Genomic DNA, 25261 nt, shown 5'->3' on the forward strand with positions numbered 1-25261 from the left:
AGAACAAATATGTTTGTCCAGAAGAAAGTGAAACCAGGCTGTTCCTTGGAGGCAAGGATTCTGAAGCTCCACCTGACATACTTTGGACATGTTGCAAGGAGGGACCAGTCCTTGGAGAGGGACGTCATGCTTGAGAGGGTGGAGGGACAGTGCAGGAGAGGAAGACCCTCAATGAGATGGACTGATTCAGTGACTCGGGTAATCAGGGTAGGTGTGTCAGTGACAATGAGATTGGCACAGAATAGGGCAGGGTTTAGGGCTGTTGTACATATAGTCACTATGTGTCACAGGCAGCATATAACAATAATAACAGCAATGCAATCAGTTTAAGTAGAAAAGGGGTGCTATTTAAAGGAGCTCCTGGGAGTGCAAATGCTTAAGCACATAACTGGTATCCAGAAGGACTCCCTTGCCTGGCCGTCTGCTGGCCCGACGGGGCAGTTCTACTCTGCACACGCGGGGTTACCAGGGGTTGGAACAGACTTGAGGCAATTAACGACAAAAACAAAATTAGAGTCCAGAAAGCAACAGGCCTTACTGCAGACTTCATTACCATCTTAACTGCCAGTATGAATCCATAGTAAGAAGTGATCGATGGTTTTAAGGAAGGTAGGGATCAGAACTGTTTGGTTTTTAAGAATATTCACTGTAGCCAGGTGTGACTTCAGAAGTTAGAATGGCTGCCCAACACATACACACTGACCCTTCCTCAGTAAACTTTAAGACAATATACTATGACTAATCATAAACAGGAAGCAGGAGTGGCATCCACTTCCGTAAACAGCTTGCTCTGGAAACCCTATGAACCTGGAGAAACGATGAAAGACATACAGGTGTTGAGGACTTTCGCTCACAGGGTCGCTATGAATCGCCTACGACTCAACGGCACTTAACAACAACAATCATAAACATGATGTCAGTCTGTGGAACAAGGTGCACCTGATCTAGGACATGGCCTTCTCAATTACTTATTAGAGGTCTAAGAGCTAGACAATGACTAAGGATGGCAGAAGAAAAGTCAATGTCTGCATTCTGGTGCCGGGAAAGAGAAAACAAATAGGTCTGTCCTGGAGAGGGTGAAACCAGGTCGCTTCTTGGAGGCAAGGATTTTGAAGCTCTGTCTCACGTACTTAAGAGTATGTTGCCAGGAGGGACCAGTCCTTGGAGAAGAGTCAATGCAGGAGAAGACGACCCTACAAATTGACACAGTAATTATGGCAATGAGGGCAGCTGTGTCAGAGACAGTGAGATTGGCTCAAGATGGAGCAGAGGGCCGAGCTATTGTTCATAGAGTCGCCGTGAGTCGTGGTTGACAGCACATGACGACACCATAAACAACTTTTCAGAAAAGCTCTATGGGACATTCCTATGAAAGGGGCCCCCACCACAGCTCAAGCATCCCACTGACTCCCACTGATGGGCCCCTGAACTGGCCTGTGAGATGTGCAAGGACAGAAAAAGCCACGGAATCAATTGTGGCATGTGTTGTTGTTGATCGCCTTCAAGTCGAGCGCAACTCATAGCGACCCTATGAACAACAGGCCTGAAGCCCCTCTACAACGACCAACATTTATCAAAATTCGTAGAACCATGTTCAAATGAAACCAATTGTGGCATGTGTTGTTGTTGTTGCTGTCATTGTTTTTCAGTACTTTGGAGGGGTCCCTAACAGCAGACTTTCCCATGGCAATGCGCCTTTTAATTTCCTGGCTACGGGTGCCAAGAGTGTTGATCATGGAGCCAAGCAAACTAAAGCTGTGAACAATCTCAATCTCTTCACCATCCATCCTGATGCTGCCAATTGGCCCAGTGATGAGAATCTTTGTCTTCTTGACATTGAGCCTCAATCCATATTGGAGGCTGCAGTCCTTGACCCTCTTGTGGCATGTAGCTTTACAAAATATTTGATACTTATTTTGATGTTCAATCACATGACATGTCAAACTATGCCCAATGTGTACCACATAGCACAGGTGTGGAGGCAGGTGCCTTCGTTCTAAACCCAGTTCTGCCATTTGGCAGTGAACAAGAACCTCACCTCCATGGTACACACTGTCCTCTTCTAGAGAAGAGGGATAAACAATCCTGCTTTAAGAGGATTGAAAAGATTGACAGTATTTCTTTGTTCAGAAGGATTAAGGGTCTGTCTTACAGCAAATACCCACTGTAGCATTACAGTGATGATAACGCCTTGCTGACAGGGAAGAGGACTTGAGTGTCTCCCAAAGATCAGCATTTCAGCCTACACTGTGCATCACCTATCAGGAGGAAGAAAACAAAGCTCCTGAGAATTAGACCAGTAGGAAACACATTCGACAAGACATGGAGACAAGAGTGAAGCTGTCATGAGTTCATTTTCTTTGGATCCACAGCCAACAGCCATGGAAGCCACAGCGAAGAATAAACTACGTCCTTCACTGGGCAGACACGCATCCGAGGACAGCCTTCAGGGGTAATGAGGGAGGAGGTCACTGCAAAGACTTAGGTCCACTCTGGTGTTTGTCAACTGCTTCAGATTCTCATGAATGTTGAACAATGAGTAAGGAAAATGAAAAACAATCCGTGCATTTGAATTGTGGTGCTGGTTAAGAACGAATCCACCAAGAATTACCAAAAGAGAACAAAGAGGTCTGCTTTGGACAGCACGTAACCAGAACATTCCTTAGAGGCACGGGTGGTGGGACTTCGACTCTCACTTACTTCATATACGTTATCAAGGGAGGACAGTTCCTGGGAAAGGGCATCATGCTTGGAAGACGGAGGTTCCATGATGGAAAGAAGACTCATCAATGAGGTTCACTGATGGAGTGAGCAGATCAACAGGCCCGAGCAGAGCAGAGACTACGAGAATGGGACGGGATCAGGCCGGGTTCCCATTTCAAATATTTTTTAAAAAACCCTTTACTATGAATAATCTTTAATTGTAAAAATTGTATCATTTGCTCTCCCACCTCACTTCTGTCACCAAGTCTTTCTTTTCCAAATACTAGTCTTTCTTTGTTTGCAACTTTTGCATTCTAGTCACCAATTATTATCAATGCATCTTGACTGCATGTCTGATTAATTTCAGAATGGGTAGAAAGCCTCAATTTCTTCACCTGTGTTTTTAGTGGGTGGTATGTATCTTTGAATAATTGTTGTTGTTTCATGCCACTGAGTTGGAAACGTCCCATAAGTGTCCCTCTCTGAAGATTCTCAGAGGCAGGAAATTTCACAAGAGACTGCCCATCCTTCTCCCGTGGAGCAGCTGGTGGGTTAGAACCACGCACCTTTGGGACCACAACACAGCTTCTTTCCACTAGGCTACCAGAGCTCCCTGCTGAGTAAGACTTGTATTAACAGACCTTCTTTGTGTGCGTATGGGCGGTATCCTACCAGTCACAGGACTGTACTTGAGGATAGAGCTTGAAATGTTCTTTTTGGCTCTGAATGCTACATCATTCCTCGTCAAATTGTCATCCCAGGCATAATATTATCATATCATTATCTGATTTTAAATGGCCCAATTTCAGCCTATCAACCTCTTATGCATTCAATCTCATGTTTGGCAACCTGCAATTTTCCTAGCTTCATACTTTACACATTCCAGGTTCCAACTACTAATGGCTGTTTCCAGACGTTTCTCCTCATTGTTTGTAGCTGCCTTCCACGTGAGGGGTTCATCTTGTAATGTTTTATCTAACAGCGTGCCTCTGTGACTCAGAGGCTTCTCAGAGGCCTGTCATTTCCAGAGTAGGCCAATCTTGCTTCCTAGTCTTTTCTAGTTTAGAAGCTTCGTCGGAACCTTTTAACCACTGGTGATCCTGATGCTATGTGAGATACCAGTGGCAGAATGTTCAAGTCATCCTGGTAAACTGACAAACAAAGTGTTGCAAAGTGTAAAACAAACAAACAAACATACACATTGGAACATGAATAAGGAAGACAGAAGAACAAGTGATGTCTCTGAATCATGTTGCTGGGTTAGAATACTGACTGTACCATGTACTGTCAATAAAACAAACAGATCTGGGAGGAAGTACACCAGGGGGCTCCTTAGAGGCAAGGATGGACTTTAAGCTGTCAGGAGGAGCCTCCTTTGGAAAAAGGCGTCACGTGCGGACTGGCAGGGAGTCAGGGAAAGAGGCAAGGTGGACTGACACCGAGGCCTTAGGGCTCAAGCACTGAGGTGACCACGTGGAGGGTGGGGGCCAGGACGAGGCCTTAGGGCTCAAGTATCATGTGGGTGGCGTGGTCAGGGCGAGGCCTTAGGGCTCAAGTATCATGTGGGTGGCGTGGTCAGGGCGAGGCCTTAGGGCTGGAGCACTGAGGTGACCACGTGGGTGGCGTGGGCAGGGCATGGTTCAGCACTGACAGTTACAGGGTTGCTGTGAGTCATTGACATGACAGGACCTGACTGTAAGAACAACAGTGCACGGCTGTCTGTCAGGCAGAGCAGAACAGCCCCTCAGGTCCGCAAGGCTGTAAATCGTGAAGGAAGCTGACTGCTGATCTCTCTCCTGCGAGCACCTGGTGGGGGCCTTCCTCCTTTCACAAGATCAATGAACAATTTCTAAAAGCTCTGTTACAAACGAAGTGTCCTATTTACAAAGGTATAATAAGCATTTGCATCCACTATTTTGGGATGAATGTGAGCCAAAATGACCTGAATTCAGAAGCAAATTAGGAATTTGAATCAGAGACTAGATATAGCAACAACCTTTCTCATTTATTTTTAAGCATTTCATTTGAGTGAGAAGCTAAGTGTTTAACTACTACATCACCAAGGTTCTTAAAACTCAGACCAACACAGAGCATCAGGATAACCAAGCAGTAAAACATACAAGACACACGGCAGGCCTCAGCTGGGCTGGTAGGACACAGTTACTGAGGAGGGCTGGAGTCAGAGGGACAGGTGAGCACTTCTAGCCCAGCCTCCAGCTGGCTTTGTGCACCTGGGAAGTCAATCACAGCTGTGCGGTGCAGGGCCTAGCATGGGCACGGAATCCAATGTCTGGTGCCGGAGGAGACTGCGACTCAGTAGGAGAAGCGTGGTCCATCCACCTCCAGGCGTTCTTCCAGGAGAGTCCACACTGCACTGCGCTGCTGTGAGATCCCGGCAGAGAGAACACTGCTCCCCATCTCTTATCGCAAACACAAAATCTGTGTTTCAAAATATCTGCATGAGGAATCGAACCAGCATGATGCCACTGCTATTCCACCGAGGTGAGTTTGAGGACAAGAGCGTGCTTAGAGTGGGAGCTTATGTATCACACACTGACTTGAGAACTGCCACTGTCTCAACCAATCACCAAGAACATCTTTCAATCAATAAAAAGAAGGAATAAAGTGATACCAAAGTCCCAGAAACTCTGACTTTGGCTCATTTCTAAGGTTCCTTTTATAAGACCTTTGGCTTAAGATAATGACCTCCAGATGATTCCATTAAACTCTCTGAGGCTTCCCTGAAAAGGGGTGTCATGCTTGGAAAGGTGGGGGAAGTTGGCAAAAGAGAGGAGGCCGCTCAGCTGGACGGATTGACGCAGTGACTGCAGCAATGGGCTCAAGTGTGTGAGGGATATAGTGAGGACAGCCCAGGACAAGTCAGGGTTCAGATCTGCTGTTCATCGGTTTGCTGTGGTCATACTCAACTCAACAGCAACAACAATAGCAGCATCCGAACCCAACATCACCTATGGCATCACATTCTTATTGACAGAGGACCCCAAGCCATGTGGAACTGCTGTGCTGTAGTGGGACTGTTGTTCAGAACAGCTTTCTTAGGCTTCTGCCCTGGATTGTGCCACATGGCTGGATCAGAACCAGAAAAGCGATGCACTAGTCCATCCACCAAGGGACTGCCTGACTGCATCACCCCATCAAGCTTTGAGCAGGTTCAGCGGCAGAACTTTGCGACTCTCACTCCCAATAAGAAAGAAGCAGCAGAGAAGGCAGCACACGTCTGCTGGGGCAAGAGCTTCTTATGTCGGGCAAACCAGGGCTGAGAAGAGAGCAGCCACCACTGTAGCAGAGTCAGAGGCTGGACACGAGACAGAGCTGACCAGGGACGCTGCCCCATGGAGCTCAAGCCAAGGGTCGTGGCCCAACCTGCTGGAGGCCTTCGTAGGGGAAGAGGGGGAAGAGGGACACCATAATTGGCTGGACTAAGGCAGCTTTTTAACACTGGCCAAAGCCACAGGCTGAAGGAACTGTGAACATGCTTCAGAAGAGCTCCTCATTGCAAAACTGTATCCAGTTGCCAACCCGAACTGTAACCTTCTAACTTCTCTAATAAACCTCGTAATCATAAATATGGTTCTGTGAGCCCTGTCTAGCTACTGCAATGGATCTTGGACCCAGCAGGGCTGTAGAAGTGGTGTAAGAATGAACAGACAAAGGTGATGGAGTGTGAGAGGCATGTCTGACCTCATGGGAATCGGTTCTGTGCTGTGGATGCTGTTGATGGGGACAGTGCTCCCTTGTGGAGTCGGCAGAGGTCAGACTCAGCTGTCCCCATGCCGCCTACACTCTTCACAGCTGCAAAAGACACATTCACAATCTTCATAAAGGATTTTCCTTCACAAAGCCCGTGGTTACACTGATGTCTAGGGCTTACCTGTCTTCCTGTGTTCCTACTTGAAGATGTCACTCCAGACCCTCACCATGCCACTGAAGGGACAGGCCGGCGCTGGCCACTCACCTGGAGGATGGACACAGTCTGGGAGAAGTGGTGCTGCTCCATGGTAGAGGTGGAGTAGAGAGCCGCCAGGGGGTGGTCGAACTTCTGCAGGTAGCTGTTACTGAAGCCCCTGTGGTCCAGGTCATGACACAGACAGGCGATCAGGAGCCCCTTGCGCTGAAGGAAACAACAGAGTGGTGATGCTAAGGGGAGACAGGGGACAGAGGCGGTCGAGGGCCTCCTCGCCTCGCTCACTCATCTCTGCCTTCCCCTGGGCAGCTCCCGGCGTCTCATCGCATGACCCTGACAGGACTTCCGACAGCGCTGTGGGTCACTATGATTTGGGACCAACTGGATCTGGTTTGGGGAGAATTCTAGCACAGATGAAATATCCTTTTCACAAAAATATATAAGTATTTGCATATGCTAATTTGGAACTGAGAGAGAGCAAAGAGCCAGGGCTTTCCCAGGGCCTTCAAGTGGGGCCTGAATTCAGTTTTGAGACTCCAGAAAAGAGAAAATAAATCTCTAGTATCTAAAGTACCTCCCTGTGCTATTGTTACAGAATCCCCCACCCAGTGGAAGGCAGGAGCCCAGGGGGCAGGCTGCAGTCTGTGTGGCCAGCAGTTTGAATCCAGCAGGTGCTCCCAGGGAGAAAGATGTGCAGTCTTCTCCTGTAAACAGTCACAGTCCAGGAACTCCTCAAGTCAGAATGGATTCAAAGGTGGTGGGGAAAGAGACTGCCGTTGAGGGAGTGAACTGGAGGTGACCCTGGAATGACAAGGGCCGTACCCACCACTCGGAGCACTGCTCACACCTACCTCCAGGTCTGTGAAGAGTCCTGTGTTGTTCTGCAGGATGGCGTACATGCAGTGGGCCACGGTGACGGCATGCTTCCAGTTGTGGTAGGGGACACGCCGGTAGTTTTTTTTAACGGACATAATAAAACGACACAACTTTTCAAGGTCAAAGCTGTATGGAAAGAAATTGATCATGGAAACCATTACAGCTCTTTCAGGCTAGGAGTCGGTACCTACGTTACGTGCTATTGTTGGGTCCCATCAAGGCGGCTATGGCTCGCAGAGACGCCGTGACAGCAGACGTGAACCCTGCCCTTCCTTCCACCCTCCCCCTCCCTCCACAAGGCCCAAGCAGACTGTGGTGGTCACTGTGTCAACCCAGCGCATTGAGGGTCTTCCTCTCTTCCACTGACCCTCTACCTTTTCCAGAAATATGTTTCTCTCCAAGGACTAGCCCTTTCTGAAAATACGCCCACTGGAAGTGGGATGAGGCCTCCCCATCCTTGGCTCTCAGGAGTACCCTGGTTCCTAAGACGGACTCGTCTGTTCTTTTGGCAATCCATGGTATATATTCACTGCTCTTCACCAACATCACAATTCACAGGCATCGATGATTTGGTCTTCCTTATTTATGGCCCAGTAGTTCAGTGGCAAGAAGCTGCACTACAATCCTGAAGGCATGCAGTTCAAGGCCACCAACTACTCCACAGGAAGATGGGCAATCTCCTCCCGTGAGATTAACCGGCTTTGACAACTCGCCGGAGGGTCAGCTGTGGGTCGGTTCTGACTCCATGGTGCACAACAGTGATATTGAATAACAAGACGTTCTCCCTTCGCTCTTGCCTATTGTTGTCATATACCATCAAATCGGAACGGGCCCTCAGCTCGCGCTCCGGCAGGTTTTCAGAGGTCGTTAATCTCAAAGGAGGGACTGCCTGTCCTTCTCCTGTAGAACACTTGGTGGACTTGAACAGCGTGTCTTCAAGACTGCAGTGCCACATCATTTTTACAAAGAGTTTATTCAGAACTTTTAAATGCACTGGAAGCAATTATACACACGATGGCTTATATCAGATGCGCTGTAGTCACCAAACTAACATCCCTGCTCTTTAAAAGTTTGGAGAAGGTCCTTGACAGCAAACTCTCCCACTTCAACACGTCTTTTGATCTCTGCTGTTGCTACAATGGGCCCTGACTGTGGCTCTAAGGATGTATGTATAATGAAATCGCTGACAACTGCAATCTTTCTTCCATCCATCATGATGCTGACTACTAGTCCAGTGGTGAGAATGTTTTCTTGACTTGAGCTGTAATCTATCTTGAAGGCTGTAGTCTTAGGTCCCCTACAGCAACTACAGACATTGTATGTACATTATGGAAGGTAGCTTCTGTTCATGTGTGGCTATGTCTGTATTTTCACTGGATGATGTCAGCACACTGGGGCCTTAAATAGATATACACTCAATGCCTTCATAGTCACTGCGACATCATCACTTAGCCCTCTCTCTTCTATTTCTCCAGCCTGGAAGAAGTAAGAGGTTGAACATGCTCAAAGAGGTTCTGTTCCGTTGCATGAACAGACCCACCATGGAGAGAACTCCAGGACAGTATTATTATTCACCAATAAGCAGATGCCACCACAGCCCTTCCCATCGTCCTGACCTTTGCAAACATTTCTCGCAACCTACAGTGACCATCAGACAACAAGACAGCTTCACTTTGGCTCACGGTTGTAGAGTTGATAATTTGTGCGAAGAACAGGAAGGACATATACCATGACAATTTGCACATGAAGAATTGTCTTCTCTAAGCATGAGTACCATGGTGCATTCAAGTTACTGAGTGGGAAATGACTAAATCCAAAGACTATCCGAGTACGTGAACCACTGTGACACTTTTATTGTGCTGTGTGGTTACACAAACACACACATACACACACATACACTCACATATATGTTTATTATTACGCATTTATATGCGCTGAAAATACTACCAAACTTTCAAATGGATTTAGGGTAACTTAAAAGAAAAACATTGGCAGTATAAACAATAAAAAAAATTCAAAACTAAAAACATCATTATAAAATAGGGTCTTCAGAAATATAAAAGATATGAGCATACATAAAATTAAAAAATGTCTATAAGTTGCTCTTTCTTTATTTTTTAAAAATTCTTTTTTGTGTTTGTTTTTTTTTAATTATTTGTGTGTGTGTGTGTACCATCAAATCAGATTTGACTGGTACAGGAGGAGATTGTTCCTCCTTCTCCAGCAAAGGATCTGGTGGATTTGAACTGGTACCTTTCAGACTGCAGTGGAGCTCCTTGCCACTAGGCCACCAGAGCTCACCAAGTTGCTCTTTCTTTCATTAAAAATATCCTAGTCTTTGAAGTGGAAGGTATAGAATGGCATTTTAAGAGTTCCAGCTGGCAGAGTCCTTGACTGACCATCTAAGGAATTCCTGGAGTTAAGTACTGCTATCCTGCATACATCCCTTCAAAGCAGAAAATTCTGGAAAGTCACTGGCAGAAGTGAAAAAGAGCACATGAATTCAGAAATGCTTCTCCACAAACCATTTAACACCTAAAAGAGGAAAGCTGTCCCCTGCCTTTGAAAATGTATGTGTACCAGAGTTGTAAGTGAGAAGATACAGAGAGAGGTATCTCTATCAGGCCAAAGGGACTGAGGAATGAAATGTCCACACACAAGGAAATTGTCCGTGATTAAATATCTGATCAAGTACCTTTTCTCTTTGCTAAGGTGCTCTGGGGGCCTAGTGAGAAGCAGCTGCACTGCAATCCCAAAGGCGCACAGTTCAGACTGACCACTTGCTCCACGCAAGGACAGGCACTCTCTTCCTGTTTATCCCGAGCAAAGCCACCAGAGCATCATCAGTGGGTTGTTGCTGACTTCACAACAACTTCATTCGTAACTAGGAACCTTGTTTCCTTTATACATAAATGAACTGAGATGTGAGCTGAAAACAGATGCTGAACATATTACCTCAGCAGGAGACATAGTCAGCTGTTCTCTATGTTCTCTATAGACTGTCACCACTGTTGTTAAGTGTCAGAGGTCAGCCGTCACTCAGAGGCTCTGACTAACAGCAGACGGACACCCTGCCCTATCCTGTGCCGTCCTCATGAACCCCGCCAGGCCCAATCCCACTGCTGCAGTCACTGCTGATTCACCTCCATGGACGGCTTCCTCTCCTTCAATGAGCCTCCATGTCTCCTCGACTGTTTTGATGAATTTTTCTAAATTAACCTTCCTGACAATACGCCAGAAATATGGGGATGAAGTTACCCCTCTGAGGAGCACCCTGGCTGCACTTCTTCAAGGCAGTACTGTTTGTTCTTTTAAAAGTTCATGTTGTAAAAAAAAAAAAAAAGAAAAAGTTCATGTTATTATGTGCTCTCAAGTTGCCTGCGACACATAGCGACCCTAAGTAGAGCAGCTCTGAAGCCTGCCCTGTCCTGAGCCAGTCTCACTGACTTCAACACCTCCACTGCCCCAGTTACTGTATCAACCCATACCATCCAGGGTCTTCCTCTCCTGCACTGTCCCTGCACCCTTCTGAGCATGATGTCCTTTTCTAAGGACTGGTCCTTCCTGCCCACATGCCCAAAGTATGTGAGATGCAGCTTCAAAATCCTAGCCTCCAAGGAAAAACTGGGTTTCACTCTCTCCCGGACAGATCTATTTGTTTTCTTGGAGGTCCATAATATGTTCAAGACTCTCCTCCAGCACCACAACTTGAAGGCGTCAATTCTTCTGTCATCCTTAGTCACTGTCCAGCTCTCTTATGCACAGCAAGTAGTTGTGAGACCATGGCCTGGATGAGGAGCACTTTAGTCTCTAGACTGACATCGTTGCTTCTCAGTACTCTGGAAAGGTCTCTGAAAGCAGCCCTACCTAATGCAATTTGTCTTTTAATCTCCTGATTGCTGGTGCCAAGAGTGTTGCTAGAGGAAGCAAGCAAGTTATAGTTGTTAACAACCTCAGGCTCTTTTAAATCTGTCATGGTGCTGCCAATTGGCCCAGTGGTGAGAATCTTTGTTTTCTTGATGTTGAGCTTCAATCCATATTGAAGATGACAGTCCTTGACCTTCTGCAGCAAGCGCTTCAGGTCTTCCTCAGTTTCAGAAAGCAAGGTTAGGTCATCTACACAATGTAGGTTGTTGATTAGTCTTCCTCCAATGCTGATGCCACATTCCTTCTCATAAAGCCCAGCTTCCCAAGTGATCTGTTCTGCACAGAGATTGAAAAGGTATGGAGACAGGATGCAGCCCTGACTCACTCAATTTCTGATTTTGAACCATGCGGTGTTTCCTGCTCTGTTCTGAGGACTGCTTCGTGGTCCAAGTACAGGTTTCACATAAGCACAACCAATTGTTCTGAGATTCCCATTCTTCTCAAGCGTAGCCACAATTTGTTATGATTTACAGTCAAATGCCTTTGTGTAGTCAACAAAACACAGACATTCCTCGGGTCCTCTTTGCTTTCTGCCAAGATCCATCTGACACTGGTGATAATGTCTCTAATGCCATGACCTCTTCTAAACCCAGCATGTAGTTCTGGTAGTTCTCTGTCGGTGTGTTGTTCCAGTTGTTTCTGGATAATCTTCAGCAGGATTTTGCTTGCGTGTGATATGAGTGACAATGTTAGATAATTTCCACTCTCTCGGGTCACCTTTTTTGGGGGGATGGGAATGGATCTTCCAGTCAGTTGACCAGATAGTTCTCCTCCAGATTTCTTGGTACAACGTGGTGAGCACAGCCAGGGCAGCAAAGTGCCATCAACATACTTTGCCAGCAGCACGATTCAAACACATTTTTTAAAACTTTCCTCTTTTATTGTTGAACTTTAATATATAAAGCAACGGAAAAGACTAGGGCTTGTGGTGAGGGCACCTTAGTCCTTTAAGTGATATCCCTGCAGAGACCCTTGACAAGAGTCTCCCAACGCAACATGTCTTGTGATTTCCTGCCTGCTGCTACCATGGGTGCTGACTGTAGACATGAGTAAAAGGAAATGGTTAACAACTTTTCCCCAACCATCGTCATGTTGCCTCTTGGCCCAGTTCTGAGGAATGTTGTTTCCTTGATGTTGAGATGTGGTCCATATTGAAGGCTATAATTTTCAATCTCCTGCAGTAAGTGCTTTAAGTCTTCACTTTGTGCAAGCAAGGCTGTGTCACCTGCTTATCCCGGGTTGCCGATAACTCTTCCTCCGATCTTAATGCTGCCTTTTCTTCAGAGTCCAGCTTCTTGGACAATTTTCTCAGTACACAGATTGAATAGGGCAGGAGAAAGGATGCAGCCCGGATGCACACCATACTTTTAACCCTAAGAGGAAGCTAAACTTTGTCACTTGGGGTCTCTGTGAGTCAAGAACGACTGCCTGAAATGTACCAACCGCAACACTCCTACGTTACTATTCGTGAAGTCTGTGACTACACTGAGGAGTCACTCGTCTCTCTCAGCTACACAGCAGGAAGATCGAGAGAATCTGTATGAAATGCCTATATTTCCATGGCACCTCAGTCCTGGGCATGGTCGCTGGCCAAGGTGCTGGCCGGAGAACTGAGCGGCCTGTGATGAGTATGGACCTGAGAGGGCTCCATCAGCCTATGTTTATTACAAATGGGGGGGGGTATTGTGTGTATATTCCAGATTTTAAGGTAAGTAAATGAAGTCCTTGGGGAAGGACATTATATACTTGGCAGGACAGAGGGACAGCACAGGAGAGGAAGACTCCGGATGAGATGGATTGACACAGTAACTGTAGTAATGAGGTGGTGTGTGGGAGTCGGTGAGACTGGCTCAGGATAGAGCAGGGTTCAGAGCTACTCTCCGTAGGGTCGCTCTGAGTCACAGGGGACTCGATGGCACAGAACAACAGCAGCAAAGGCAGGATGGGGTGAAGGAGGACATCTCATTCAATGTTTGAAAAACAAAGTCCATACCAGGCTATCCCACAGGACCGGTGAACCATGTGGACAAAAATCCCTGGCCACATGTTCTCAAAAGGACCAATGTCAAAGTGGAATCTGAAATCAAAAGAAGTCAGTTAGTTAATAAATGTAATTAGTATAAACACAATGACAAATAAAGAAGGGGGCACCTCATTAGACTGCTAAACCCTCCGGGAGGTCCTGGGAGGCCAGCACCTCTGTCCCCCTCCTCAGCACCATCCCCGTGACTTCATGATCTCAAGAGATGAGACCTGTACAGTATCACAAATACTTAAGTCAATGCTTACATCTTCTATTGCAGAAAAAGATGTCAGTGCTGCTATCAGAGAAATTAAACAGTGTTAGATAAACTATCATAGATATTTAACAACTGTAAGTTGTTATCATGAACAACATGCCTCTGGAAACTCTATGAACTTTGATAAATGTCGATAGTTGTAGAGGCGCTTCAGGCCTTTTGTTCATAGGGTCGCTATGAGTCATGTTTGACTTGAAGGCATTAAACAACAACAACAACATTACGAAACTCTCATGGTCCCTACACATCTGTTGTACAACTCAAAATGAACAGGGGACAAGAACTTTACCAAAAACATTTTTTTAGAGTTAAAAATGGTACTGTCTCTCCTATTTAAATCCAGGGAGGGGGTGGGGGACAGAAACACATATCATTACCTATTTTTATTTGCTTAGTTATCAACATTTACCCAGAAAAATCTAGAAAGGTTAGCATAGCACACCTCTATGCCGATGGCGTGCACACCCTAGGTTTTCTGCAGATCCCTTCAGGGTCAGTTCCCGGTGTATGCCAACTACCAGTAGCAAAGACAGATTAGCACAGATTGGAAACAAAAAGTGGAGTCTCAAAAGGAAATGAAAACTTAGATATAGTTAAAATGTCACTGTCATATTACATATTTGAGTTTTGGTGACTTAGTGGGTAAGGAGTTGGGCTGTCAACTCAAAGGCAGGCAGTTCTAATCCACCCGCTGCTCGGTGGGAGAGAGACGGACAATCTTCTCCCGTGTGATTTACTGCCTCTGAAAACCTGCTTGGGGGGATGGGGGGAAGCTAGTGGTTGGTTTCAACTCAAAGGCACACAACAACAACATTGCATATTAACGCTAGTACACTAGCTAACTTGTAAGTTCGTTCATTTCAGAGTGGAGTTGAGGTTGGTTTTTTGTGGGGAAGCTGCCTGGCTCATGTTTCCTGGATGTGTCGTAAGCTGGGAGTCACTGCAGCAGGGCCAGGCCAGTGGCAGCGCCCCGGGCGTGAACTGGGGCATCGTGGCCCTCCCTACGCCCCCTTCCGCCGTGGTTCAGGGGCTGAGAGGCCCGAGGAGCCCGCCGGGCACTCACAGCTCCACTTCCTTGCAGAGTCTGACGGGCAGCGTGAAGTTCATGAGGCCCTGCCACTCCTCGGCCGTGCAGATGCTGTGATACGACAGCTTCTCCATCGTCACCCGGTAGATGCACTCCGAGTGCCGGATCCGGTGGTACATCTGGAAAGCAAATTCAAACACAGAAACCACAGATGAACCTCCAGACTTCCTGTCAGACGGGTCGGCACAAACGTCGTAAGTAAACCGTAACCGCTGTGTGAGGCAGGGGTAGTGGTGCAGTGTCTCCTGCGCTGGGCTGCTAATCGGAAGCCTGACCGTCTGAACCCACCAGCTGCTTCGTGTGAGCAGGACGAGGTGGTCTCCCGTGAGGATCGGCAGCCTTGGGAGCCCCCGGAGGGTCAGTGTGGGTCGGGAATGACCAGGACAGTGGGGTTTTGTTTTGTAAGTGACATGCACTTAGGACCATCAGTTGCACTAATAGGATGAGCTGATGTTTATGGGACTCGTCAGCTCAATTCACAGCTGTCATATTGGCAGCGACTCACAGCAGACCCTGTGGTGTGTTTCCAAGGCTGTAAATCTCACAAGAAGAGACCATCTGGCTTTCTTCCTCAGAGCCACCAGCGAGGACGGCCTCTGGACCAGCAGTGCGGGTCCCCGTGGTGACTTGAGCAGAACTCCCTGCCTGACGCACAGTGACCCCCACACAGGGCACGAGGCAGCCCCGATACAAGGGCTCCATGGTGGTGCCACTTAGGAAGGAGGCAGCCTCATCTTACCCCACAGACCAGAGGCGGGATTCGAACCTCTGACTTACAGGCTTGCATCCAAATGTTACGTGGCCACTCTAGTCGGACTATAATGAGAATCACAATTGCAATAGCAGTTTAAGACTTCTGTGGGCTCATTTATAATTGATGAAACAATCAGTATTCACAATTTCTATTACTAAAAATGAAATTCTTTGTCACTGTTAACCTAAATACAAAATGTAAGCCATCAATTAATTTATGAGCAAGGTATTCAGATACTAAAAAGATCTGAAAGACAAAACTGTTTGCTAATCGTGCACTGTTGCTGTATGCACCATCCAGCTGGAAGCAACTCATAGCTGACCCTGCACAGCGTTTGAAGAGGCAGTAAATGGCATGGGAGGAGGTGAGCCATCTTCCTCTCAGGAGGCAACTGAAGATTTGAACCCTGTGCCTTTGGGTTGGCAGCACAGCTCCTCACAGCTAAGCCACCAGAGTTCCCAGGTACAACAAGCTATGTAAGAAAAAAGTGCCACCAGAGAGCAGCATGACAGAGCAAGCGAGGCCCTCTTACACACAGCGCCAAGGGCTCAGCGTCACCAGACCTGAGTCTCTCACTGCTCCTGTCAGTTCCCACCATTTCCACTGACATGTGGTTGCCCCACAGAATAATGAGGTCAGATTTCCAAAGGGCATTTTTCTCAGTGAGAAAGCCAGTGCCCCTCACTCAATTTGTCCTGGCTTTATCCAAGGTAATCCAATTGCCCTCCCTCCCGAATCCACACAAGGCCATGAAAGGTTTACAGAGTCAATGCCTTTGAAATGTGCGGCTGGTGAAGAGCACTGACTGTCCCGCAGACCACAAAAAAACAAACCAATCTCTAGAGGAAGGGGACAACCAAGTGGTCCTGAAGCACAGATGGCGAGAGTCACAGCCACATTTTGTCAGAAGAGACAGTCTCGGGAGGAGGGGATCAGGGTGGTGAAAGAGAGAGCTCCTTGACATCAGGGGTGGTTCAGTGGCTGTGAGGATGTTAAGCACAGCAGAGCGAGGGAGTTGACACAGGAGGAGTCAGGGGTTCCTTGTGCAGCACAGGGGTCACGGGGTTGACCTGATGGCCCCGACAACAACAACAACAACTAGGAAGAATACAGGAGCACTCTGGGGGCCTATGGACCGACTCAGTGACCGGGGTGACGCGGGTGGGTGTGTCAGATAGTAAGGTTGGCCCAGGATAGAGCAGGGTTCAGAGGTCGTGTACACAGGGTCACTATAAATCACAAGTGACTTGATGGCACTTAACAACAATGACGACGACCTGGTGGCCGAGACCACAGAGAGCTGCACTGTTGGCCACAGGCTGGGCCCCCCTGGGGGCTGACCGAGAGGGTGGCTCTGGGGACTTGTCTCTTCCTCCTCCAAGAGCCGCAGCCTCAGAAACAGCTGTGAGCCGGTCCCCGCTCCACAGCAATGAGGGTCTCAGAGGAGAGAACACTAACTTTTCTTACTATTAATTCAATTCTTCAGGACAAAGAATGTGCAAAGAAAATGACAATCATCCACTATATTCTCATTTTCACACTCACATCTTCAAATGAATGTAAAACAGTAGGAGTGTTTCGCTTGTTTTGCTCCTCCAAGACATTTTAAGGCATTTCCTCAAATATGTCAATCCAGAAATCATTGTTTCTGGGTTATAACATAAACAGAAGTCTAGAACAAAATAAAAAGCTGTATGTTACACTTTAAAATGTTTTAAAATTGAATAGTAAACAAGCCTTTGTAAAAAGTATATTCCTTAAAAAAATGAGTCATAAAAGCTGCATTTTGAAAGTATAATCCTTAAAAATGGAGTAGGAAAAGTGTGCTTTAAAACGTGTACTCCTTTAGAATTGAGGAGGTCCAAATTCTTTTTCAAAGTGTATTCCTCCAAAATTGAGCAGTAGTTGACTCTGTTTTCAAAGTATGTCTTAAAGTGTGGTACTCACATCAGCACAGTGTACAGCTGACAGTGTAGTACTCATCTGAGCACAGTGTAAGGCTGAGGGTACAGTGCTCACGTCAGCACAGTGTAAGGCTGAGGGTATAGTACTCACGTCAGCACAGTGTAAGGTATAAGGCTGAGGGTATAGTACTCACATCAGCACGGTGTGAGGCTGACAGCGTGGTACTCACGTTAGAACACTATAAGGCTGACATACAGCATGGTACTCACATCAGCACAGTTTGAGAATGAAAGGTTGGTACCCACACTAGCATGTAACGCCGAGGGTATAGTACTGACGTCAGCACAGTGTAAGGTGTGAGGCTGACTGACAGCACTGTACTCACGTCAGCATAGTGTGAGGCTGACGGCGTGGTACTCACATTAGCACAGTGTGAGGCTGAGGGTATAGTACTCACGTTAGCACAGTGTAAAGCGAGCGCACAGAAGACTGCAAACATCTTGAAGTTGTTCTCGTCCGTTTTGGAGAAGGCACTTCCACTGATCTTGTTCACCATCTGAACGACGCCGATGACGCTGCCCCGGCTGACGATGGGCATGCACAGGATGTTCCGGGTAGTGTAGCCCGTGTACAGGTCCACTTCCCTGCAGGGACACAGAGTCAGCGTGGGGGCTGCAGCAGAGGGTCCAGGTCTGGGAGGGGAGGCAGCGCGTGTGCTTCTGTGATAAAGAGTCACGAGGAGTCCAAACAACGATGCCCGAGAAGAGACCCCACAGGTCCTAGGCTGCAGCCTTCAGGGAAGCCAATGGCCAGTTCAATGCCTCTCCCACAAAGTGTTTGGTGGGTTTGAACTGCCAACATTTCCCTTACCAGCTGAGCATCTAACCACCCTATCCTCAGCACGTCTCCTATTACAGACTTCTGTAACAAACAAGGGAGGGCTGGTGGCCTACTGGTAACGAACTGCACTAGGAGCCCAAAGGCATGTGGTTGGAATCTCCTGCTCTGCAGGAGAAAGATGGGCAGTCTTCTCCCACGTGACTCAGGGTCTATGAAAACCCACTCGAGGGCCAGCAGTGAGTCAGCTTCGTGTGCACCCGCTGGCTTCTAAATGCAGTGACAATGTGACATTGCAAACAGTTTCACCAAAGTCTTTTAGACAGTATTTTAATTGGAACCTAGGACAGAACGTGCTTTCGTGGTTCAGATTTCAGCCAGACAACAGACAAGCTCATATGATAACCACTCCTCAGAATAATGAACCACTTCACATCAAGCCAGCATCTGCCCAGGGCAGAGCTCAGAGGAAGGAGGGGACAGGGCAGGAGGATGACTGGAAGCAAACATGCAGGGAGGAAACAGAAAGAAGACAGTCACAACACGGGCTCTGGAATGGCATCCTCAAAACAACACGTGGGCGAGTGGAAAGTGAATTGCTTTGTAGACTTTCACCAAAATCAGTGTGTGTGTGTGCGTACACACACAGACAGACAGACTGAGAGGCAGCAGATGCGTTCAAACTGAGCGCCTCTGGGTGGGCGTGCAAGTCCTTCTAAGTCACCAGAGGGAACCTCAGGGTGGGCATGCAAGTCCTTCTAAGTTACTAGAGGGAACATGTGTACATGTGTATATGTACATGTGTCGGAAACTTGCCCTTCTGTTTTCAGGGGTTTTCCTAAAAAAGTGTTTAGGAAGCTTCAGTTTATCATCTGGTTTCAAGGATCCAGTCTCACAAAATAAACGTGGGTAAACAGCGTGGACTCAGAGCAAAAAGAAAATAAATTAGTTAAAATAACACGTCCTTTTGAAATGCTAAGCCAGTGGGAGGTACCACTTTAATAGCTTAGTGTAAGGGGCCTGGCTAACTTGTAAAGCAAGATTAGCACTGCATTATAAAACCAGCAAGACTGATTCCATCTTGACTACAACATCTGCTTGGCAGTAAACAACTCTAGGAAGCAGTATGCTAATGAATAGGGAGTGACCAAAGGTCTCAGAATTCAAGGAATGTGATGCTCTTAATTCTGAGACTCTTTATTCTTCTAAGCACACAATAAGGCATTCCTGTTTTGTGTTGAGGTCTGGGAATGTTTGACCTGACAGTCAACATCTGGGACAGATAAGAGATATTGCGATTACCCCTGCAGGCATGCTTCTAAAACCTATATAAGCCTTTTCCAAAAGAAATAAAATGGCTCTTTGTCATCAGCAAGTAGTCTCTGCATCTTCATTCCATCCTCGTCTGTTCTCTCAGCGGAACTATTTCGATATAACAGGGTTGGACCCCGTTAGGTTAGAACAACGACTGGCAGCGTTTATTACCCTAACAGAGCTGGTTCCTGCTTTGGACAGAATTCTTCAGGGATACACAGTTGCACCCACAAATGTGTCAGGGATACACGATTACATCTATTCACTTGGGAACAAGGCTGCCTGTCTTCATTTTCTGGTGGGGAGGTCAGTATTTATGACTGAGATGGCACATATTGCAAAGCAAAAAATATTTACTACTTTCTGGAAGTTGGTGGTATAAAGAGAGGTTTACACCAACCAGCAGCTCCATGAGAGAAAGGGGGGGGGAGGAAGGGGCAGGGGGCTCCTTCCATGAAGAGTCCTATCTTCAGACACCCAATGGAGTCAAAAGCAGTGGGCTTAGGGACAGCCCTTTAAAGACCCCAGTGCCTCAGTGGTTAAAGCATTCACCTGCCAAGCAAATGGTCGATGATCCTGAGCCATCATCTGTTCTATGGAAGGAAAACGTGGCGGTTGGCTCTTGTAAAGATGTAAAACCTTGGAAATTTCATATGTTCATTATGTGTCTTAAGTTAGTCACAAGGCAATATATTTTATTTGGTTTTGTTCCTTAGCAAAAAAAAAAAGTCTGCAGACCCTTGACGTAGCAAAGATGCTGAAGCACCATAAGCCTTCTGGTTGGCTGCTCCGCGGCTGGCTGTGCTCCGGGCTCAGCTGACCATTTAGCACGATGTCTCTGAGATTCATCCTCGGTGGTACGAGCGTCCGTGGTCCGTCCTTGCACTGCTGAGTGGCACCGCCTGGGCTCCCCTGAGTATCACATTTTATCTACCCCTCTTCTAGGGCATGGACACTTTTCTTGCCAGCAGTCACTTTCTCACAATGAAGAAGGCTGCTTACACTGCAGATGTGCTGACCAGTCCTTTGTGGACCCAGCCCTCTGTCTCCTGGGGAGGCAGCTAAGGAGGAGCGGAACTGACTGGGCAGTCAGCACTTGCTCAATTAAAGGAAACCCAAGCTCATTTCCAGCAGGGCTGGAGCACTTTCCATGCCCAGAAAGCAGTGCCAGGCCAAGTTCTCCACATTCCTGTCCAACCTTCACACTAACCTGGACTGACATTTGAAAGGACAGGTGGACCTGCCAGTTAGCTCTCGCCAAGTGTGACTTTACAAGACACCACGCCTTTCTCACATCTTTCTATATGTTTACTGATCACTCGTACATATTCTGTAAAATTTTTGGTTACAATGTTTTTATCTTTCTACTGAATATGGGAGGCTCATTAGAATTATGCTAGAACTGGAGATTATATATCCTAGAAACAAGTGTTCTGTCAAATATGTTTGGCAAATATTTTTTCCTCAACTCTTTCTTGTCTTAATCATTTTAATGACCTGACCTGCAAATTTTTTATATTAAGTCTTCCATGAGGATATTAATATATTTTCAAAATCTAAACTCCAAAATAACAAATTCATTTTCTTATAAAACAGTATTTTCAATATGGTCTTAATTTATTGAAAAGCAATGTTAAGGGAATATAACAATTCTTAGGAGTTTTTATAGCACAACAGAGGAAGACCCTGCATGAGATGGATTGACTCAGTGACCGAGTTATTGCGGGCAGGTGTTGGAGACAGTGAGGTTGGCTCAAAACAGAGCAGGGTTCAGAGCTGTTGTACATAGTGTTACTATGAGTGAAATTTATTAGACAGCACATAACAACACAACAACTTGTGTTTTTCTAGTTAAATATTATCAGTAAAATACATTAAACAAATTTTGCTGCTTATGTTATTAATTACCTATACTAAATTAACTGAAAAATGCCGTCAAAATACATTATTTCTTAAGAACCTCAATTCTGGTATTTCCAACTTCGAAATTATATTAAAACTAGATTATAAAATCAAGTTTATACCTATTATCTTAAGAAAAGCAAAACAAACTTTATCTGCTATCTTGATATCAGAATATTAATACAAACAAAAACTGAGTTTTATTGAGTGACTACTCTGTTAGAAGTTGCCAGACTTCTTATGAAAATTACCTATAATCTTTGGAGACAAACTATAAAATTGTTATAATATTGCTTATTTTAAAGGTGAAGAAGTTGAACCTGAGATAAAGTGACATTACTGAGGCCACTCCCGAAGGAACATGGAATGAAAGTGAGCTTCAAATGAGACCTTCCTGACCCTGAACATGTGTACCGTGGCAATGCGCCACAGCCGTCAGCAGGCGATGGGATGGAGAACACACGTGGCCACAAGGACCACCACCACTCGGGGAAGACAGCACTAAGTGCAAACTCTCGCCTCTTCCCAACTTGGATGACTTCTGCAGCTCCTGGGCCACGCACAGTGGGGATCTGTCATTACAGAATCACCTGAACAGACTGACTGCAAGAGGCCTGGCTGGAGGAACGTGTATGAGAACGTGGGAGGAGAAAGCACAGAGAGGATGAGGTGCAGAATGGGGCGGGTGGGAGGGAGACGCCCAGGGAAGCAGGGCCCCCACAGAGGACTGGCCCCAGCAGCTCTCACCTGTTGAAGCGCGGGTCTGCATAGGCGTCGGGAATGTTCAGGACTTCCCCAGTCCTGGCTACTTGACCAGCTATGCCTTTCTCGATGGAAAATCTGCAGACACATGAGAGAGAGAAGCATGGAAGTAAAATAGAGACGCTGTGAGGTCACCTAGAACATGGCTCGAGCCCCAGACACTGAGAAAGGCACTGTTGCATCTCAAACGCCTATAATCAGTTTATGTTTAAAAATTCTGAATCTTTTCATTATAGCAAAATTTACAAAAGTAAAGCAGACCACCAGGGGGTTACCCTCCAGAACCCCATCTGAGATACAGCACACGAATGACGGGCTGACCTTGAGAAATTCCCAGCCTTCTGCACGGGGCACTCAGACCCCTCTATACTTGTTGACTGCCTGGTGCACAAAACACTTCAGTGTCCTTGCTCCCAAGTGCTCTCTGAGGAGCGTGGGGGGTACACGCTGGACAGCCACCTGAACAAGCAGGGACTGTGACAACCCAGAGTGGCCGCCCCAGAACGAACGATGGAGCAGTCTGCAACTGCAAAGATTCAGGGTCTTGAAAGCTAACGGGGGCCACCAGGTGAGGCGTGGACAGCAGCAGCCTGGGCTGTGAGCAGGGGTCCACAGTGCGCTATGGAACCTGCCCACACTGTCAGAGCGTCAGTAACCCGCTCACTCTGCCTCTGTAGGGAAGCAGGGCTGCGTCACAGCCTTTCCAGGGCTGCAGATCAGATGGCCTCATTTTCCTCCATCAGAGCCACTGGAGATTGAACTGTGGATGTTCTGGTTCGTGGCCTGACCCTAAGTGTGAGAGTACTGGAGATACAAAAACTCTATCCCTTCAGTGTCCAACAGTGTACTTAGCGCGCACACACCCACAAACCATGAGCCATTTCTGAGACCTTAGGTACCACGTGTGACTAACTTTTTAAGGCAAATACTATGTAGTCTTTGCAATTACATGCTATGCATCGGAGAGTTGGACAGTGAATAGGGATGATAGAAAGAGAATTGTGCCTTTAAGCTGTGGTGCTGGAGAAGAGTACTGAATATACTATGGACTGCTAGGAGAACAAACAGGTTTGTTCTGGAGAAGGCGAAGCCTGAATGCTCCTTGAAGTCAAGGATTCTGAAGCTTCGTCTGACATACTTTGGGCATGCTGCAAGGAGGGACTGGTCCTTGGAGAGGGACATCATGTTTGGGAGAGTGGAGGGACGGTGCAGGAGAGGAAGACCCTCAATGAGATGGATCGATTCTGTGATTGGAGTGGTGGGAATGAGTGTCGGAGACGGCGGGTTTGGCACCGGATAGAACGGCGTTTAGGGCTCCTGTACACAGGGTCACTATGAGTCGCAAGCGACTTGAAGGCACATAACAAAAACAACTATATACATAAGCATAACATAATACAAAACTTGAAGTATTTTCACTTTAATTCATTAAAAAAAATCTAAACATAACTATTAACTTATTGTTGTAGTTGTGTGCCATCAAGTTGGAACTGACCCACAGCTGACCCTCCAGTGGGTTTCAGAAGCAGTAAATCACATGGGAGATGACTGCCCATCCTTCTCCCAGGGGACAGAGCAGCTGGTGGATTCAAACCCCATGCCTTTGCATTGGAAGCACGATTCCTTACCCCTAAGCCACCACAGCTCTCTAGTAACTTACTGCATTCCATCGTTTGCTTTGCTATTTAATCTATATTTTTTCTCTTATAAAACAGTCTCATGATTATAATTTGGTATGAAGATGCATTATTTCAAAACTTTTTTTGGAAATTAACAAAGAGGATGACAGTTCTCAAGAATTGAAACACAATTTTTATAATTTCCACACAATAGACGCTAATTATTATTCAAATAAAGTTCTCCTCATGGCATTATCATGGCAACCCAAGAGAGGACTGATACAAAGGACAACTGACTGTTTCTTAAACAAAAGGCAAACCAGAGTGGGTGTGACCCTCGGTGGGGCACAGGGCCTCTCCTGCAGGACAGGAACACAGGGACTCCAACACAGAGCACAGTGGTCCAGGTCTGTGCCACTGCCTTGGACAGAAGCTGGTCTGACAGCTCGGGTGCACGAGGTTAAAGGCTGCCCGCACACTGTGAACCTGTCAGGTGCTCACTGAGAGGCCTGTGCCATGAGCCTGCGTGATCTGCGGTGTGAGGCTGGTGACCACGGCTCTGCCTACAGAAGCTCTGCATCTGAGCTGCTAGGAGGTATGAGCCACTCCATCCCCCATGGGCGGGGTGGATTCCAGCCCCTGATCTGAGCCCAGTCTACTATGGCAGCTTGTATGCCTGACCTGTGGTCCACACCCAACCTCTGGCCTCCTACACGCCACAGGCAGGGCCACCTGCACAGACCATTCAGCTCGGAGGGACAGTCAGTGGGAGCCCCTGGGCCAGCAGTCAACATCTCCAAACACAGGCCCCACATGGTGCTGGGACTCCCAATTCTGACAAGAGGCAGGATTCTCAGCGAGTTCACCCAACATGAGTCAGTAAGAGCCAACTCCCACCCACGCCAGCAAACCCAGCATAAACACAAGACAAACCACCTAGTGCTCTGACGAGGGACCTCCGGCCAGAGCCCTCAGGACGCTGAGCTGCTACCACAAAGGCCATGCCGCTCCGCTGGTTCAAATCCACCAGCCGTGCAGAGGGAGAAGGCTGGGCACTCCTGTGATTTACAGCCTGCAAAACCCGCTGGAAGACCGTGGATGAGTCGGCAATGAGGTGAGTGCCCTAAGGTCTAAGTCACGTGAGTGGAGGACAAACACCACTTTCCAAACCTATAGAAGTGAAGATGCCATGCTCGGGCAGAGGTGAGGCGTGAGGGTGCCGAGTGCAGGCAGGGGTGAGGTGTGAGGGTGCCATGTGCAGGCAGAGGTGCCGTGCTCAAGTAGGGGTGAGATGTGAAGGTGCTGTGCACAGGCAGGGGTGAGGTGTGCGGTGGTGGTGAGGTGTGGGGG

At 47.2% G+C, this 25261-nt stretch overlaps 1 protein-coding gene across 1 annotated transcript in view; it reads right to left on the bottom strand.

Moving 5' to 3' along the window:
- Nucleotides 1-25261, bottom strand: part of PDE10A (phosphodiesterase 10A) — a 323659-nt gene that overhangs the window by 20114 nt on the left and 278284 nt on the right. Inside the window, exons 12-17 of the mRNA XM_006882827.1 lie at nt 22278-22370; nt 17935-18121; nt 14795-14937; nt 13425-13508; nt 7480-7630; nt 6680-6835 (exon numbers count right to left, since the gene is read on the bottom strand). Coding sequence (XP_006882889.1) covers nt 6680-6835; nt 7480-7630; nt 13425-13508; nt 14795-14937; nt 17935-18121; nt 22278-22370 — 814 coding nt within the window. The remainder of the gene's footprint in view (nt 1-6679; nt 6836-7479; nt 7631-13424; nt 13509-14794; nt 14938-17934; nt 18122-22277; nt 22371-25261) is intronic.

Source organism: Elephantulus edwardii, unplaced genomic scaffold, assembly GCF_000299155.1.
Source record: "Elephantulus edwardii isolate Elephantulus edwardi_28Jun2011 unplaced genomic scaffold, EleEdw1.0 scaffold00024, whole genome shotgun sequence".
In the NCBI taxonomy this organism is placed as follows: Eukaryota; Metazoa; Chordata; class Mammalia; order Macroscelidea; family Macroscelididae; genus Elephantulus; species Elephantulus edwardii.